Raw genomic sequence first — 17,540 nt, forward strand, 5'->3', positions numbered from 1 at the left:
GTCTCCCCCATCACACACTGTGCTCCAGCCACGCTGGTCTGCTGGGGATGCTGAGCCGGCTACCTAGCCCACCTCCGGGCCTTTGCACCTGCAGTTCCTCTGCCCGGAATGTTCCTTCCCAGGTCATCTGGAGGTATGGCTGACTTTCTCTCCCTTCAGGTTGCTTCTTAAGTGTCCCCCCTCGGGGGTGGGGGGCAGTCTTTTCTCCTCACCGCCCTCTCCCCACAGCTGCCCACTCTGCCCATTGTCCTGCTTTCTGCTGTTCCCATGGCACTTCCAACTCTCGAAAGGGTCTCCTTCAAAGTGTGTGTGTTTAGTGTCTGTCTCCCTGCCCTGGGATGTACGTTCCATGAGAGCAGTGTCTGGTCTCGGACACCATGGGTGTGGTTCCCAGGTAGGCACCCCATTCATGCTGGGGAGTAAGCGAGTTACAGCTGAGGGTCTCTGGGTGCTAAGACAGGAGATTCTGGGCTGGGAGGGGCTCCATCACTTTCTGTTTGAAGATCTGTCTGTGTGGCAGTGGGGACTGGAAGACCCGAGGACATCTGGCTGTTCTTTTTTGAATTTTTTGGCCACGCTGGGCGGCATGTGGGATCTTAGTACCCTGACCAGGGATCGAACCTGTGTCCCCTGTAGTGGAAGCGCAGAGTCTTAACCAGTGGGCCGACAAGGAAGTCCCAGATATCTAGCTGTTCTTATCTTACTGTTCTCCATGTGTGCTGGGTGGTTTCAGCTCAGGAAGGAGAGGGCTTGTTGACACTTAAGGAGGGAAGATGGATCATGCTGTGGTCCTTCTGCCTGCCCACCTCCCTCCCTCCTTCTTTCCTTCCCTCCCTCCCTCTCTTCCCACATAACATAAAGCTTACCAATTTAGCTATTTTAAAGAGTACAGTTCAGGGACTTTTAGTACAGTCACAATATTGTGAAACTACCACCATGATCTACTTCCAGAACATTTCCATCACCCCGAAAGGAAATCCCATACTCATTAATCAGTCATTCCCCTTTCCCCCTCCCCCCAGCTCTTGGCAACCATGAATCTACCTTCTGCCCCTATGGATTTGTTTATTCTGGATATCTTATATAAATAGAACTGTACGTTATGTGCCTGGCTTATCTCACTTATTGTGATGCCTTCAAGATTCACCCATGTTGTAATCTGTGTCAGGAGTTCATTCCGTTTTTATGGCTGCATAATATTCCGTTGCATGGATAGACCACATTGTGTTTATTCATTCATCCGTTGATGGACGTTTTTGCTGTTTCCACCTTCTGGCTATTGTGAATTGGGCTGCTCTTCACATCATGCACATGTTTTTGTTCAGCCATCTGTTTCAAATTACTTTGAGTACATACCCAAGAGTGGAATCACTGGGCCATATGGTAATTTTGTTTAACTTCTTGAAATGCTGCCAAACTTTTCTACAGTGCTGGACCATTTTACATCTCTACTGGCAAAGCATGAAGGTTCCAATATCTCCACATACTCACCAATATTTATTTTTTGTATTTAAAATATAAATTATTAATATTATGGTAGCCATCCTAGTGGGTGTGAGATGGTATCTCATTGCAGCTTTGATTTGGGTTTCCTTAATGACTAATGATGTTAAGCATCTTTTCATGTGCCCATTGGCCATTTTATATCTTCTTTGGAGTATGCCTTATTTTGATGATTATTTTGTTTGCATTGTAATTCTGTGTGAACATTTTTCTCTCTCTTCCTTGACCATAAGCTGCCTTATTTATAAAATGGGGCTAATATATTTCTCGAGAGAGATGATTTTTAGAAATTAAGGCATGGCTCAAATCTTTAGCATAAGTTTGAAGTCTTCTCTTTTTTCCCTGCTGCTATTCTGCTTTATTTTAAAATGCAGCATGTAGGGAATTCCCTGACAGTCCAGTGGTTAGGACTTCACGCTTTCACTGCCGTGGTCCAGGTTCAATCCCCGGTTGGGGAACTAAATTCCCACAAGCTGCACAGCGCAGCCGAAAAATGAAATGAAATGAAACAAAATGAAAATAAAATTAAATTAAATTAAAAATGCAGCATGTAAACCTTAGCCTTATTTTCCAACTTAGCAAATTTAATCGTTTTAATTTTCTGAATTTTGACATCTCTGAGTCTAACCCACCATTGTATCCTCTGAATTTTTAGGTTTTATTCATATTTTAAAGTCAGTTTGTTTCTTAGCTAATGTAATATCTAGGCAAGGATTTGACTCCTTGCTATTTTAGTGTAAGTGGGTGGCTGTTGAAGTAGTTTTCATTACCACGTTTTCTTCCTTTTCAGAAAAAGTTGCCTTTGACCACACTGGCTCAGTGTCTGGTGGAAGGATCAGCTGTGCTGGGAGATGACACGCTTCTTGGGTAAGGCAGTTCCATGTATGGGTTTGTGCTGAATCTAGGTGAGTCCCCATCCTTACAAGGGGACTAACAGCCCTCACGGAGGTAGTGAGGACACCTGTGGTCTGGCTGGAGCCTGGACGGGGAAGAAGGAAAGGTTGCCAGTGAGACATTGAGCCCCCAGGTCCAGGAGTCATAGTGTCTGTGCAGGCGGCAGCTCCCAAGGGGGGAGAAATTAACATGAAACCGTTGGGACTTCCCTGGCGGTCCAGTGGTTAGGACTCTGCACTTCCACCGCAGGGGACACGGGTTCCATCCCTGGTAGGGGAACTAAGATCCTGCATCCCGCATGCCGCAGTGTGGCCCGGAGGGGGGTGCGGAGAAGGCTGTTGAAGGACGCTTGAAATCCCTTGGGCTCCAGCAGAAGCAAATATGAAATCTCTCGGTGTCAGATGTCAGAACTTATAGGATTCCCAGAAGAACAACCCTTGCTGATTTCGAGCTCACAATAAAAACAAACTAAATATAGAATCATCATGAGAGAAGATCAGCGGGCACAGTCGGTGGGAGAATCAGACCCTAAAAACTAAAAATCATGGACAACCTGAAGGGAAATGAACAGTAATTATGTTTAAAATGAAATTTAAAAATTTAATAAAGACAAAACACACTAGGGGTGAAAAAAGAAGAGGCAGGATCAAAGAAAAACCAAATAGAACTTTTAAGAATTCAAATTATATTTATTATAATTTAAAAACTTACTTGAGAGAAACTGGAAGTTGCACACAGATATGGAAATTGGTGAACTTAAAGAGATCTGGAGTTTAGAATTTACAGAATAAAGTACAAGAGGTAAGGCTACAGGCAGCATTAAATGGAGAGACTCAGATGGCAGGATGTAAAGATACAGCATTATGTGTAGCAGTCGCTCCTGAAGAAGAAAGTAGAAAGGGAAGTTTATGGCTGAATTTTCCTTTTCTAGATTTGAATACAGACATGAGTCTTTAGATTTAAGAAGCACCAGAAGTCCTGATTGAGATCAGCCAAAAGAAATCCATCCCTGGACACATCGTCATAAAACTACACACTATTAATAAAAAAGAAATTTAAGGTCAACGAGAGAAAGAGATGATTGTGTATAAAAGAGCAATTAGACTGGTAACAGACTATTCAGGAGCCGCAATAAATGCCAGGAAATAATGGAGGAGTATCTTCAAGTAGTGAGTGAAAATGTAAGATATCTAGATTCAGTGATAGACTAAATCTTTATTCAGGAATAAGGGGAAAATAAACATATTTTCAGGCACAGATTTAGAGAAGTTACTACTTGCGTGTTCTCACTGAAAAACTAGTTAAGGATGTGTGAAGTAGATTATGTCCAGAAGAAAAGAATGAAATGCAGGTAACAAGATAGCATTTTAAAAAAACAGTAGTGGGACTTCCCTGGTGGTCCAGTGGTTAAGACTCCACCTTCCAATGCAGGGGGCGTGGGTTCGATCCCTGGTCAGGGAGCTAAGATCCCACATGCCTCGCAGCCAAGAGACCAAAACATAAAACAGAAGCAATATTGTAACAGATTCAATAAAGACTTTAAACATGGTCCACATCAAAAAAAAAAAAAATCTTTAAAAAAAAAAAAAGTGTGGAAAAAAAAAAAAAAGTAGCGTGGGAATTCCCTGGCGGTCCAGTGGTTAGGACTCAGCGCTTTTACTCTGAGGGCCCGGGTTCAGTCCCTGGTGGGGGAACTCAGATCCCGCAAGCTGTGCAGTGTGGTTATAAAAAAAAAAAAAGAACCAGAAAACAAAAAACCTTTAAAAAAAAAAAAAATAGTGAATGTGGTGTAAGGGACTTTTTCTCTCTTCCCATCTTAGGTTCCTTCACAGGGCCCTGCAAATTAAATTGACAAAAAACAGATTAATAAGAGAATAGCGTACACATTTGATTAACGTGCAGTGCGTACACATGGCAGAACTCAGTGATGAGTAACTCAAAGGGGTGGCTGGAACTTGGGCTTATATAGCATTTTAAACCAAAGAACAGTGATTTTTAGAGAAGTGACAAACAAGACAGAGGAAAAAATGTTAGTTTCTAGGGCAACGAATTGTAGGAAGGTAAGTAAAGGAGGGACTAGTAGAAGATAAGGGTTAGTTGGTGAGGTTTGTAATGTAGAGTCCACTGGTGCCGTCTCTGGGCTGATAAGGGTCTAGAATTATCTCTGGTGATTAACATCTGTCTTTCCTGGTAGAGAGGGGAGGGGGGCACCTTGACAAATTCATGTCCTGCTTTTAGGCAAATAGGGGAAGGGTGGAGAGCTTTTTTTGTGTCTGCTTCTTCTCCATTGCCTTCAGTTCAAACTAATCCTTATGCCAAAGTGGCATACTTTGGGGAGGTGTATCCTGCTACCCTTCAGTGTAAAGAAATATAAATAAACATTGAATTAAGAAATAGCAATGTAATAATAATCTGGGGGGCGGGGGGCAGTTAAAGCAAAGGAAAACTAAAATACTAGAAAATAATGATAGGGAGCTTTGGAAAGGGCATCAGTGTTTCAAGCTCCTGTATGAAAGGAGGATAGAGATATTGCATTAAATTTAAAGTGAAGTGTGCATGTTAGAAAGGTAAGAACGACCACAAGAAGAAAAGTAATAGAACGTGTAACTTCAAAACTAGGTGGAGGATGGAGAGAGGAATAAACAAAATAGAAAAAAAAGCCCACAGAACGGGCTAAAAGAGAAAAAAAGGTCAGCAAAGAAAAGCATAACAAGTAGAAAACAGAAAAATGAAGGTAATAACAATTACTGCCTCTTTGCCTGTAAATCTTACACAGCAAATGGAATAAACTCAACTGTTCATAATGTACAGATTCTCAGGTGGGTAAACGTGGAATCCCGTTGTATCAGTATGTTCTTTCTGAGAGACTTGCCTGAAACGTGACACAGCAAGGTTGAAAGTAAGGGATGGAGGACACCAGGTAAAGATGCCAGAGTGAACACACTTATCTAATTTTTGTTCCCTTCCAAAACGGGCTATAATCCAGGGGGGTTTTTTCTGAAAAGACATAAACCCACAAAGGCAGGAAAAAACAGGAGAGAAGACAAGAGGGTTTTGTAAAGCATATGATTGACTGGGACCTGACTCAGCACGTCCCAGAAAGCTGACTCCCAAGCCAGAAGTAGATGTGCAGAGAGCTGAGATGTTTATACCATGAAATGCTGACAAGGCTCAGGAATTGGTGGCCCCAGGGATCTCAGGAACAGTGGGTCGTTGCAGGGAGGTGGTGATGAAAATCACAAATGGGGGTTGAAAGCTACTCAGGTGCTATTTGGATCACTCAGACCCAGCTTTTATCCACACCGCTGGGACACTCTCATCCCCTTGCCCCCAAGCCCAGCAAAAGTCTGGAGCTTTATCTCTGGGGAGGGTAAAACAGAGCATCCCGAGACTGGGGGCACCGGGCACAGTGGAGTGTAGGGGTAGCAGTCAGTAAGGTAGTTAGATTTTCGAGAGATAAGAGAAGATAATGTGTCCATGAAATAAAAAACAGGACGTTAATTAAGAAATACAAGAAAGAAATATTCAGAGGACGTTAATTAAGAAGTACTTACAGGAAAGAAATATTCAGAGATCAAAAGCAAACTCACAGAAATGAAAAATATGACCTTCTCAGTAGAAGGTTTGGAAGGTAAAGTTGAAATCATCCAGAAAAGAGAGCAAAAGACAAGGACACGCAAAATAGAGAGGTTAGAAGAATAGAGCGCCAATCCAGGAAGTCTTAGGCCTGAATAACAGGAATTGCAAGAAGAGGAGAGGAAGAAATCATAATTATAGTTTAAAAAATAATCCAAAGATATTTTCCAGAAGTGAAGGATGTGAGTTTCTATATTGAAAGGGCCCACCGATCTCCTAATACAATAGGAAAAATTAAACCTATGCCAGGACTCACCAGTAGTGAGTACTAGTGACAAATAAAAGAATTCTACACCTTCTAGAGAAAACATTATCATATATGAGGGGTCAGGAATCTGAATTCTTCCGGCCTTATCAAAAGCAATAGTGGAAGCTGGAAGATTATTATTATTTTTTAAAATAAATTGATTGATTGATTGATTGATTGATTGGCTGTGTTAGGTCTTCGTTGCTGCTCACGGGCTTTCTCTAGTTGGGGTGAGCGGGGGCTACTCTTTGTTGCGGTGCGTGGGCTTCTCATTGCGGTGGCTTCTTGTTGCGGAGCACGGGCTCTAGCTGCACAGGCTTCAGTAGTTGCGGCACGCAGGCTTCAGTAGTTGTGGCTCGTGGGCTCTAGAGCGCAGGCTCAGTAGTTGTGGCGCATGGGCTTAGTTGCTCCGCGGCATGTGGGATTTTCCCGGACCAGGGCTTGAACCCGTGTCCCCTGCATTGGCAGGTGGATTCTTAACCACTGAGCCATCTGGGAAGCCCGAAGCTAGAAGATTATTGAACAATGCCTTCAAAATTCTGGGGGAATATGAAGCATAGAATGTAGTTTCCTGTCTAACTTTCATTCAGCCTGAGGGTAAAGAGAAGTTGTGACATGCAGGGTCTCAAAAAATGGACTTCCCACACACTTTCTCAGAAAGCCAATGTGTGGTGGGCCCACAGTGAGGCAGTGACCGAGACAGGCAGGGGTAGGGGAGTAGGAAACAGGATCTCCATCCCAGGACAGGGAGAGAGAAAATCCAGCAAATGGTGAAGGGAGATTTCAGGAAGACCGCCGTGCCTGGAGAGAGAAGGAAAACTCAATGCAGATGGACATGGGTCTGGGAGAGACTGATTCAAGAAGATGAAATACGAATTCACATCGGGGTGGTTCAGTGGCTTAAGAGACAAATAAGAAGAGCGGCAGAGGATTTGGGGTGCAGTCAGGTACACAGAAAACTAAACAAGCAAGCCGAAATAAGGCAATTATTAACTCCCAAGAGAACAAATAAATGTGCAGGAAGGACCAGTAATCATCGTCCACAACCCAGCTTTGCTCCGAATAGCAGATGGAGTCAAAAGGTAGTGTAAATACTAAATATCTACTGATAGAAATAAATGGAGGAAGGAGAAATGTAAATAGAGCTAATTCTTCTTTCCCATGGTTGAGAGTCAGTAGTGAATGCTTAACAATTCTAAAAAGAAGCAGCCATTGAAATAGGGAGCTAAGAACCAGAAAAATCAGAGAAAAGACACCATTAAAAAGATACAGAGATAAACCCACAACCTGGGAGTTGACATTTGCAGCAGATCTGAAAAAGAATTTAAATCTACTCTACACCCACACACATACCTGTAAGTATATAAAGAACTCCTACAAATAAAAAGATCGTAATACAAAAATCACCAAAAAATACGAATAGACACTTCATGGACGAGGGACCCTAAGTGACCCAGTTAAAAACTTTTACATCCATGGTTTGACACTGAACCTATTCTTCTATTACTTGCTTTTTAAATTCATCATTATGTTTGGGGCTTATCCATCCAGATATACATGCAGAATTAGCTGAAACCTAATGATGAATGTAAAAAGCAAGCAATTTAGCTGGCTGAAGCAGCTGTATTATGTATTGCATGTGAACACACACATATGTAAGAAAAGTGTAAAAGTGTGGACAGGGGGACTTCCCTGGTGGCACAGTGGTTAAGAATCCACCTGCCAATGCAGGGGACACGGGATTGAGCCGTGGTCCTGGAAGATCCCACATGCCGTGGAGCAGCTAAACCCGTGTGCCACAACTACGGAGCCTGCACTCTAGAGCCTGTGAGCCACAACTTCTGAGCCCACGTGCCACAGCTACTGAAGCCTGCATGCCTAGAGCCCGTGCTCTACAACAAGAGAAGCCACCGCAATGAGAAGTCCGTCCACCACAATGAAGAGTAGCCCCCGCTCGCTGCAACTAGAGAAAGCCCATGCGTAGCAACGAAGACCCAAGGCAGCCAAAAATAAAAATTAATTAATTAATTTAAAAAATATATATGGACAGGAAAAGTACATACTAACTTTAGAATAGTATTACCGCTTTCTATACTTTTGTTAATTTGTAAAAACTTTTTACATGAGTTTCAGGTAACATTGTACCGTGAAAAGGGAGGGCTGCTTGTATGCCCTTCAGGGGAAATGAACATCTTTGAAATATTGTATTCTCCCGTCTAGGAATATGGCATAACTTTTTCTACTCATTCAGGTCTTATGTAATTCGCTCATTATTAATAAACTTTTACATGGTTTTCCATTCCAGTTTTTCGTTGGAAAATCGTCCGCTCATCCTATATTAAATAAGTTTTCATGGCTTGGGAGAAGGAGTTTTCTTTCTGTTAGAGCCCACTGGCATTGAGGTTTTGGTATGTGTTTGAAGGTATGTTGGTTTGTTGGCACATTGACTTTAGCTGGTTTCTCCAGTGGTCTCAGGAGGGAGAAGCATCTGGCTCTTTCTAAGCCTGTGGATTTGGCATGTGTGAATCTGTTCTCTCCACATCTCTCTTACTTTCCCCACAAATCCCCTTTTAGCCCAGGCACACAGTAGGTACTCAGCATTCTTCAGAAAGTAGACAGTGTCAGAAATGAAACCACATGCAGCCAGTTGGTCAGTGGGACGGCACAGCAGTCAACTACTTTATTAACACCATCTCGTGCGTGTTTACCTGGCCGGGGGGTGATGGGTCACATCTTTCTCTGCAGGGTACTCAGGATGGTTTTTCTTCCCTTCTGTCACAGGAAGATGCTGAAACTCTGTGGCGAGGCGGAGGACAAGCTGGCCCAGGAGCTGATTCATTTTGAATTGCAGGTCGAGAGAGATGTGATCGAGCCCCTGTTCCTGCTGGCCGAGGTCAGAAGCAGGAGTGAGGCTGGGCCCGCGCGAGCGGGGAGGGTGGAGTGGTGGGCTCTGGGGTCCTTCTGCTTCGGCCTCATGGCTATTTCTACCCCTCACCCCGCTTTGTGGCACAGTGTTTCACCGGGGATCGCTCCTACCCGACTGGCTGGGGTTCCCCAGCCTGGTAGCCCTTTGAGCTGCGGGCTGCCCCCTTCTTCCACCCACCCTCTCCTCTGCTGGCATCCCCATGGGTGAAGCTGCAAGGCTGGTGGCATCACCGCGTCCCCCGCAGGGTCTCCGCCCCATCTCCACCCCTGCCCTCCACCCATCTCAAGTCTTCAGTGAAATGAGCAGTGGAATCTAAAATATGACACAAATGAACGTAGCTACGAAACAGGAACAGACTCACAGGCATAGAGAACAGACTTGTGGTTGCCAAGGGGGAGGGGGAGGGATGGATTGGGAGTTTGGGGTTAGCAGATGCAAACTATTATATATAGAATGGGTAAACAACAGGGTCCTACTGTACAGCACAGGGAACTATATTCAGTATCCTGTGATAAACCATACTGGAAAAGAATATGAAAAAAAAAGAATGTATATATATGTATAACTGAATCACTTTGCTGTACAGCAGAAATTCACACAACACTGTAAATCAACTATACTTCAATTAAAAACTTAAAAAAAAAAAAAAAATGAACAGCAGCCCCTACTCACAAGGGTTGGGGACCCGTGTCCAAGAGAGTCTCTAAGGCCCCCTCACTGTTTCTGTTTACATAGGGCCCTTCTCTTTCTACTTTAAAGGACCCTAAAGAAAACTGTCTTCTTAAAAAGAAGCCTTAATGCCTCTGTGACAGTTTTGCCAGCTTCAACCAAGTGAAATTTTAGCAAGAAAGAAAATCACTGGGGGATGTTATTTGTCCTGAAGCCTGGACCTCCTCCCAGTCCCCTTTAATCGATCGTACAAGTGTCCACGGTGCCGTAGTGATGGAGATGTTCCACGTCTGCACTGCTTGGTGGCCACTAACCACCTGTGACTACAGAGCTCTTGAAACGTGTTTAGTGCAACGAAGCAACTAAAGTTTTAATTCTGTTTTTGTTCTCTTGAATTTATTTATGTATTTATTTTTGGCCGCGCCCAGCGGCATGTGGGATCTTGGTTCCCCGACCGGGGATTGAACCTGCACCCCCTGCAGTGGAGGTGTGGAGTCTTAACCACGGGACTGCCAGGGAGGTCCACGCTCCCTTGTATTTGAAATGGCATAGCCACCGGTGGCTCAAGGCTACCGTATCGGGCAGCCTTGCCCTGGACCATGTCTGGTTTCCTTTCTAGACCACTCCCAGGACCTCCCCATCCCCTGGTGCAATTTCTGGGACAGATGAATGGGTAAATAATTACCGAAGTGCTTAGAAGTATTCAAGGAGAACGTTCTAGATACGGTGCTTTGATATGGGCCAGCTCTCGACTTCTCAGATGCCATCCTGGTACAGCCTAGAGCATTCCTGAGAGGCCCTCTTGCTCTTTATAAAGGTCCTCTGGGGTCCCAGCCAAAGCAGCAGGCGAACTCAAGGGGGCAGGTCTGAGCTGGGTGCTGAGACTCGCTTTGCGTCTGGGCTCCACGAGATTCCAGTGAAGAAAGAGCAGAGTTTAGCTCAGGAAAGGGAACCAAGAATTTCCTCTGAAACTGAGGATTGGGGGACCTCGAGCAAACTTGTTGGGAAGATATCATTAATTCTTTAAGAATCTGTCTTTTCTCGCAGGCATAGAAAACAAGCTTATGGTTACCAAAGGGGAAAGGGAAGGGAGGGATAAATTAGGAGTTGGGAATTAGCAGGTACACACTACCATATATAAAAGAGATAACCAAGAAGGACCTACTGTATAGCACAGGGAACTATATTCAGTATCTTGTAATAACCTATAATGGAAAAGAACCTGAAAAAGAATATATATATATATATGTATAACTGAATCAATTTGCTGTACACCTGAAACATTTTAAATCAACTATACTTCAATTTTAAAAAATTAAAAAAAAAAAAAAGAATCTGTCTTGGGCTTCAAATCAACTGTTTTTTTTCTCCTGTACCCACAGGTGGAAATCCCAAATATCCAAAAACAGAGGAAACATTTAGCAAAGCTGGTGCTGGACATGGACTCTTCACGAACGAGGTGTGGTGGGATTTCTTTGCTTTCATTTCTGCCTCTTTGAAGGAGCTGTGATCATGTTTGAGGGGTAGGGTTTTGTGTGTGAGCATTTTCATTCATCGAGTGTTTCTTATACCCACCGTGTGTCAGGCGCTGGAGGTCCTGGGACCATGCTCTCATGGAGGCTACCACCTGGTTTGGGAGTTAGATCTAGGCAAGAGAACACACACGTGAGGCTGTTTCAGAAGCAATAAGTCCTATCAAGAAGAGAGCACAGTGTAATTTTGGCAGGAGATGTGGAGAAGCGGGCTGCAGCATTAGATAGGGTGAATGAGAGAAGGCTTTTCTGAGGAGATGACACTGGATCTCATAAGAAGGAGGCAACCATGCAAAGATCTGGTGCAGAACTGCCCATGACAGCAGGAACAGCAGATGCGAAGGTCCTGCGATGGGAATGAGGTTGACGTATTCAGGACACAGAATGAAGACCAGCATGGCAGGGGCGGAAGGGACAAAGTGGGGAGTGGTAGGGGCAGAGATCAGAGAGGCAGGTAGCGTGATGTGTCGTCCTGTTTACCACGAGAGGAGGATTTCTGATTCTGGGGACCCGGTCTCCTTTTCCTGTGGTCGATGGTGTGACTGTCTCTTCTGCAGCCATTCTGTAACCCTGAGACCATTATGGGAGAAGTGCAGCTCCGACAGTGCTACTCTTCCCCTGCTCCCGCCTCCCAGAATCTACCGGAAAGTTCCTGTTCCAGCAGGGGCGTGCTGTGGCCCTGCAGTGGCTTTGACTGTGGCCGTCATAAGTCATGGTTGTGTGTAAACGCCTTTTTATTTCTTACAGTGGCATGTGTGCGTACGTGTGCACGTTGAAGCAGTGCAGACTCGTGAATAATAATACGGAAGGAACCTTTTGGTTCCACCTTCAGTCCTTTGTAGGTCAAGTTTAAGAATCTCCGCATCTTATTTTAATTTTCTTGAGAAAAAGAAACAAAAACAAAGACAAAACTGGAAATACTTTGGCTGTGAACTATAGGATAACGAGTCCCAAACCAGGAGTGAATGATGAGGTCCAAGATCCAGGTTGCCTGTTCTCTAGACCTGTGACCTTGGTCAAGTCACTGAACCTTCCAGAATAGTAGTCTCCTCACCTGTACACAGACAGTAGCAACATTTGCATTTTTTTTGGGCTGACCTGGGAGGTTGTTTGGAGTGTCAGATGAGATCCTGTTTGTCACAGCACTTCCCAAGAGCTTTCCAAAAGGAAGCTGCTACTATAACTAGTTGAGGCACCAGAATTCTGCGTTTGGATCAACAGAAAGTGTAGCACAGTCCCCAAGACCAGAAATAAATCAGGCTAGATTAGCAGAGAAACAGAGTTTCTTTCTTCTTCTTTTTTTATTGCAGTATAGTTGATTTACAGTGTTTTGGGTGTACAGCAAAGTAATTCAATTATACATTTATATCTATCAATTGTTTTCAGATTCTTTTCCATTATAGTTTATTACAAGATACTGAACATAGTTCCCTGTGCTCTACAGTAGGTCCATGTTGTTTATCCACCGTATATATGGTAGTGTGTATCCGTCAGCGTTTCTTTAATTCACCTAGTGTTTCCCAAACTTCAGTCCACCTGAATGATCTGTGACATCTGTGCCAACACACCTTGTGAAATGTCGATACATTTTTTCAAAATGAGTCTATTTAAAAGAGAAATCTTAACAGCACTACCATAAAGTGAAAGGCAGTGCCCTTAGCTACAAGTACCAGGTAAATGTACACGTGGACAGGATGAAAGCAGTACCCGTGCTGTTAAATTTTAGGTCCTGTTGCCTGTGGAAGGCTGTGATCCTGAAGCTTGTCTCCAGCTGCTGAAAAGGGAAGAGGAGGAGGGATTAGAAAGTTGTTGAAGTTACTCTGACCCAGATCTGAGGCCCTCCCCCTAGGGCCCTTGGAGGAACAGAGAGAAGGTTGCATCAGGCATAATGGTGTGGTATGACTTCCTACAGTGTCCGTGCGCCACGTAAATGCGTCCTGTAACCCCAGTGTTCAAGTCCCACATCCCGGAGTCACATAAGGTGATGGCGGGTATGCTGCTTGTCCCACCGTCCGGGTGACGGTGGACACCGGGCTCCTGGGTTTGCAGAGTCATTTCCTTCTGTGAGGACCTGGGTTTTAGCTCTGAGATCTCTTCTCTGCTTCTCTAAGGAACACCTGCGTTCCCAGCCCAGAGCTTCTGCTCAGAGGGCTGGATGTGAGCATCAAAGCTTGTCATTGCCTTGTCCGCTTACGTATTTTCATTCAGCCCCCTTAGGGGAGAGAGAGTTTCTGCCTGGTGACAGCCGTGGTCAACCTAGTTTTGTCTTATGTTTTTAACGGTGACACCAAGGGGTGTGTAGATTCTGAAACCACAGAGAAGTGTCATCAGGGACCTCTCTTCCATGATTTAACAAACTTCTTCATGTCTTCAGCACATCCTCTGTGTATTGGGATTTGGTAAGGAAATAATCTACTATCCCCTCCAGATTTTTATGCTTCTAACCTTTAACTTAGACCCTTGACAACTTTGGTTGTTTCTGAAGCCAACTCACCCCAGCTTCTTGCCTTTTCCTCTAACCCTCCCCCTGAGCCAGCATGAGCACTGTTTCCCAACATGGAGCAGTGAGCGTAAGACCAGATGCTGTGCTACTGAAATGCAAACGTCACCAGCTACTCTTGGAGGAGCAGTTGGGTTCTCACTGCCCCCACCTCTGCCCCACCCCGCTTCCCCATTTGGCCAGTCTGCATACATTAGGATCTTTTCCTTGTAACATCCTCCTTCTGAGCCAGGACCTCAAAGAGTGGAGGATGCCAGAGGCAGAGGAGCGGAGAAGACTGGGCAGATGAAACAAATGTCCCACAAAAGCAACTTTCCCGTTTCCTTCCAAAACTCCTTCCGGACTTCCTGTCACCCTGAACTGATCTTGAGTTTGCCTTCTATACCCTTCTCCTGGTCTCTGAAACATCTTACCCTTATTTCTGGCCTTTTTCTTTCCATTAGCCTTTCCGTAAAGCTTGTATTCTGTCTTCATCATCCCCAAATTATAGACTGGTGGCATCTTTCCCAGAGAATGATGGGGTCACCTCAGCTACCTTAGTGGGAAGAAATGAACTTTCTTTTCTTCAAACTTCAAAGCTCAAACTCTTCTTGGACAAGAAACCTTATTTCTTCTCTTAACAGAGCAGAACAATTGTTGAGTTTACTTATAGAGCCTCTGAATGAGAAGATCATCCTTCCTCGAAATTCATGATTTTTAAAAATATTTTAATTTTATTGGAGTATACTTGATTTACAATGTTGTGTTAGTTTCAGGTGTACAGCAAAGTGATTCAGTTATACATACACATATATTCATTGTTTTTTAGATTCTTTTTTCATATAGGTTATCACAGAATATTGAGTAGAGTTCCCTGTGCTACACAATAGGTCCTTGTTGGTTATCTATCTTATATATAGTAGTGTGTGTATGTTCATCCCAAGCTCCTGATTTATCCCTCCCCACCATGTTTCCCCTTTGATAACCATAAATTTGTTTTTGATTCCTGTAAGTCTGTTTCCTTTTTGTAAATAAGTTCATTTGTATCTTTTTTAAAAATTAGATTCCACATATGAGTGATATCACATGATATTTGTCTTTCTCTGTCTGACTTACTTCACTTAGTAGGATAATCTCTAGGTCCATCCATGTTGCTGTAAATGGCATTATTTCATTCTTTTTTATGGCTGAGTAATATTCCATTGTATATGTGTACCACATCTGCTTTATCCATTCCTCTGTCGATGGACATTTAGGTTGCTTCCATTTCTTGGCTGCTGTGAATAGTGCTGCAGTGAACACTGGGGTGCATGTGTCCTTTCAGATTATGGTTCTCTCTGGATACATGCCCAGGAGTGGGATTGCTGGATCATATGGTAGCTCTATTTTAAGTTTTTTAAGGAACCTCCATACTCTTCTCCATAGTGGTTATACCAATTTACATTCCCACCAATAGTGTACAAGGATTCCCTTGTCTCCACACCCTCTCCAGCGTTTATTGTTTGTCGAAATTCATGATTAGTGGCACTTTTCCCAGTTAGTTGCTACCTATACAAATGTTTCCAAGTTTCCCTTGATATTTTGCTATTCAGTCTCCACAAAGGGACCAATTGGGGGGCATTTTATCACTATTTTATAATATCAAAGTAGATTACTTATCCATTACAAGTAAAATTCCTTATAAATGGAGGGGAAAGGTATATGTTTTTAAACTACCAGGACAGAATTGGGGGTGGGGGGGGGGAATAAAGGGGAATAGGGAAGAAAAGAAAGAGAGAACTTTGGAGAATGTCTTCATTTTAATATACATATATTAAGTGTAATTTGGATTTAAAAAAAAAACAAATCTAATCCAGATCTATAAAACCCTAAAAATCAGCTTAGTGTTTGTGGCCACTTTGTTTATTTTTTACACTTATACATTGGTTAGTTTTTTTTTTTTCCTTCAGGTAGCATGAATGGGATGGTGGTTGTAGCTCCATAATCTACCATAATCAGCCAAGGAAGTGTATTCATTATCTGAGATCTAAATTACAGCCATGACATTTCACATTTTATTTGACTAAGCCTGGGAGGTATTAATTAAATATTTCTGTAAGGCAAACCATTATAAGAAAGAATTGCCCAGGAATTTTTACTAATCCTTATATGTTAGCTTAGATTTTTTAATTTGCCTTGAATTCTTATCTTGGATGAGGAATCTTTCTCGGGACACATGTGTCCATCTCTGGAGCTTCAAGCCAGCTTGATGTCCTAAAGCCTTTTTAAGTAATTTTCACATGGGTGCGCTTTTTAAGTGACAGAGGATCCTTCATTTCGCTACTTTGTGCTAATAGCAAAGAGAACTAATGTCCCCTTTTTCGGTATTATAATGCCCCACTCTCTAATTTTTTCCTGCACGTAACACAAGAGGAAAGAAGAATTGTACAGAGAAGACACTTAGTGATTCAATTCTTGATTCTCAAAATGAGGGTAACATTGCACATTTTGCCTCTACATTGGATGGACAGTCCAAGAGCCAGATGGAGCCCGCAGGCCTCTTTGGTTTGGTCCATACACTGTTGGCCTGCGTGGTTTTAGAGGATGCTATTTAATCTCTTGTCACGTTTCATCTGATGAGTTCACTTGACAGTTCGCAGCTTGTCAGTTGAAACATCCAGCAACCTGTGGGCCACACCCCCCCCCTGCCTGGGCCCCATCAGCCCTGATCACCCTCCAGTGAACCCCCGCCACGTCCCCGTCCCCTCCCTGTTCCTGCTGACTTCCCAAGACTGCAGCCAGGCATTGTCAGCCTTTGTCATCCTGATTATGCGATTGTTTTTCTTAGAGCTGAGACACAGCTTTATATCTCATGTCCCTGTCACAAGTAGGAAATAAAGGATTGAGTGGATGAGATTTTAAGATAATGACCCATTTGACTTATTTTTCCTACTTGCTGGACCCTATAGGCTGTTGAGTTTACAGCCTCAGGGGGAGAGGCCCGCTGCTGTTCCTGCTACAGCTACTAGCATCTTAGCATAATTAGAACCTTCTTTCAGGGCCTGCTTTTGGTAATTCCTTGATAATGACTTAGCAGCCAGAAATATTTGTGCTTCCCCATTAAAGCTTCCCAAGGGGCTCCCTCAGAAGGCCAGTATTCTCTGCAGAGAGATAAATGTTTAAGAAAATATAAATGAAGTGTCGAAATGTTGATCAGAGGTTGCTTAGTGCTTACCAGTGGAGACTTTTGCTTTCACATTTGTTTTAATCTTACCCACTTGTCCTCTCACTTAGCACCCATGATTGGCTTCAGCCAAGTAGGTGAATGTTTCGAAACTCACAGCCCGCAGGAAAGGCAGGAAGCTAATGGGAATGGCATGGACCGTGCTTCAGAGGAAGCAGTGGTGAAGTCATTTGGCCTGAGTGTTCAGAAGGGAGGCTGATGGCAAAGTGGGGAATCCTTGCTCTGTCTGAAGTGGCCGCTATCCTCAGCCTCCTTCAGTCCTGCCACTTGGACATTGGAGCCCCCTTTCTCCTGGTCTGGTACTGGGTACCTTTTCATTATCTCTCCTTTGGAATGAGGCTGTGTCGTTTCCTGGGTGATACTCATAACCAGCTATTTCTCTGCTTCCCACAGTGTCCCCAGGGCTTTCTCTACCTGTCTCACACCTCTCT

General features: G+C 43.7%; 1 protein-coding gene across 1 annotated transcript in view; it reads left to right on the top strand.

Moving 5' to 3' along the window:
• ARHGAP44 (Rho GTPase activating protein 44) overlaps positions 1 to 17,540 on the top strand; it is a 146,847-nt gene that overhangs the window by 84,331 nt on the left and 44,976 nt on the right. Inside the window, exons 4-6 of the mRNA XM_068530687.1 lie at positions 2,294 to 2,370; positions 9,062 to 9,173; positions 11,258 to 11,334. Coding sequence (XP_068386788.1) covers positions 2,294 to 2,370; positions 9,062 to 9,173; positions 11,258 to 11,334 — 266 coding nt within the window. The remainder of the gene's footprint in view (positions 1 to 2,293; positions 2,371 to 9,061; positions 9,174 to 11,257; positions 11,335 to 17,540) is intronic.

Source organism: Eschrichtius robustus, chromosome 20 (genome assembly GCF_028021215.1).
Source record: "Eschrichtius robustus isolate mEscRob2 chromosome 20, mEscRob2.pri, whole genome shotgun sequence".
NCBI classification, from domain to species: domain Eukaryota; kingdom Metazoa; phylum Chordata; class Mammalia; order Artiodactyla; family Eschrichtiidae; genus Eschrichtius; species Eschrichtius robustus.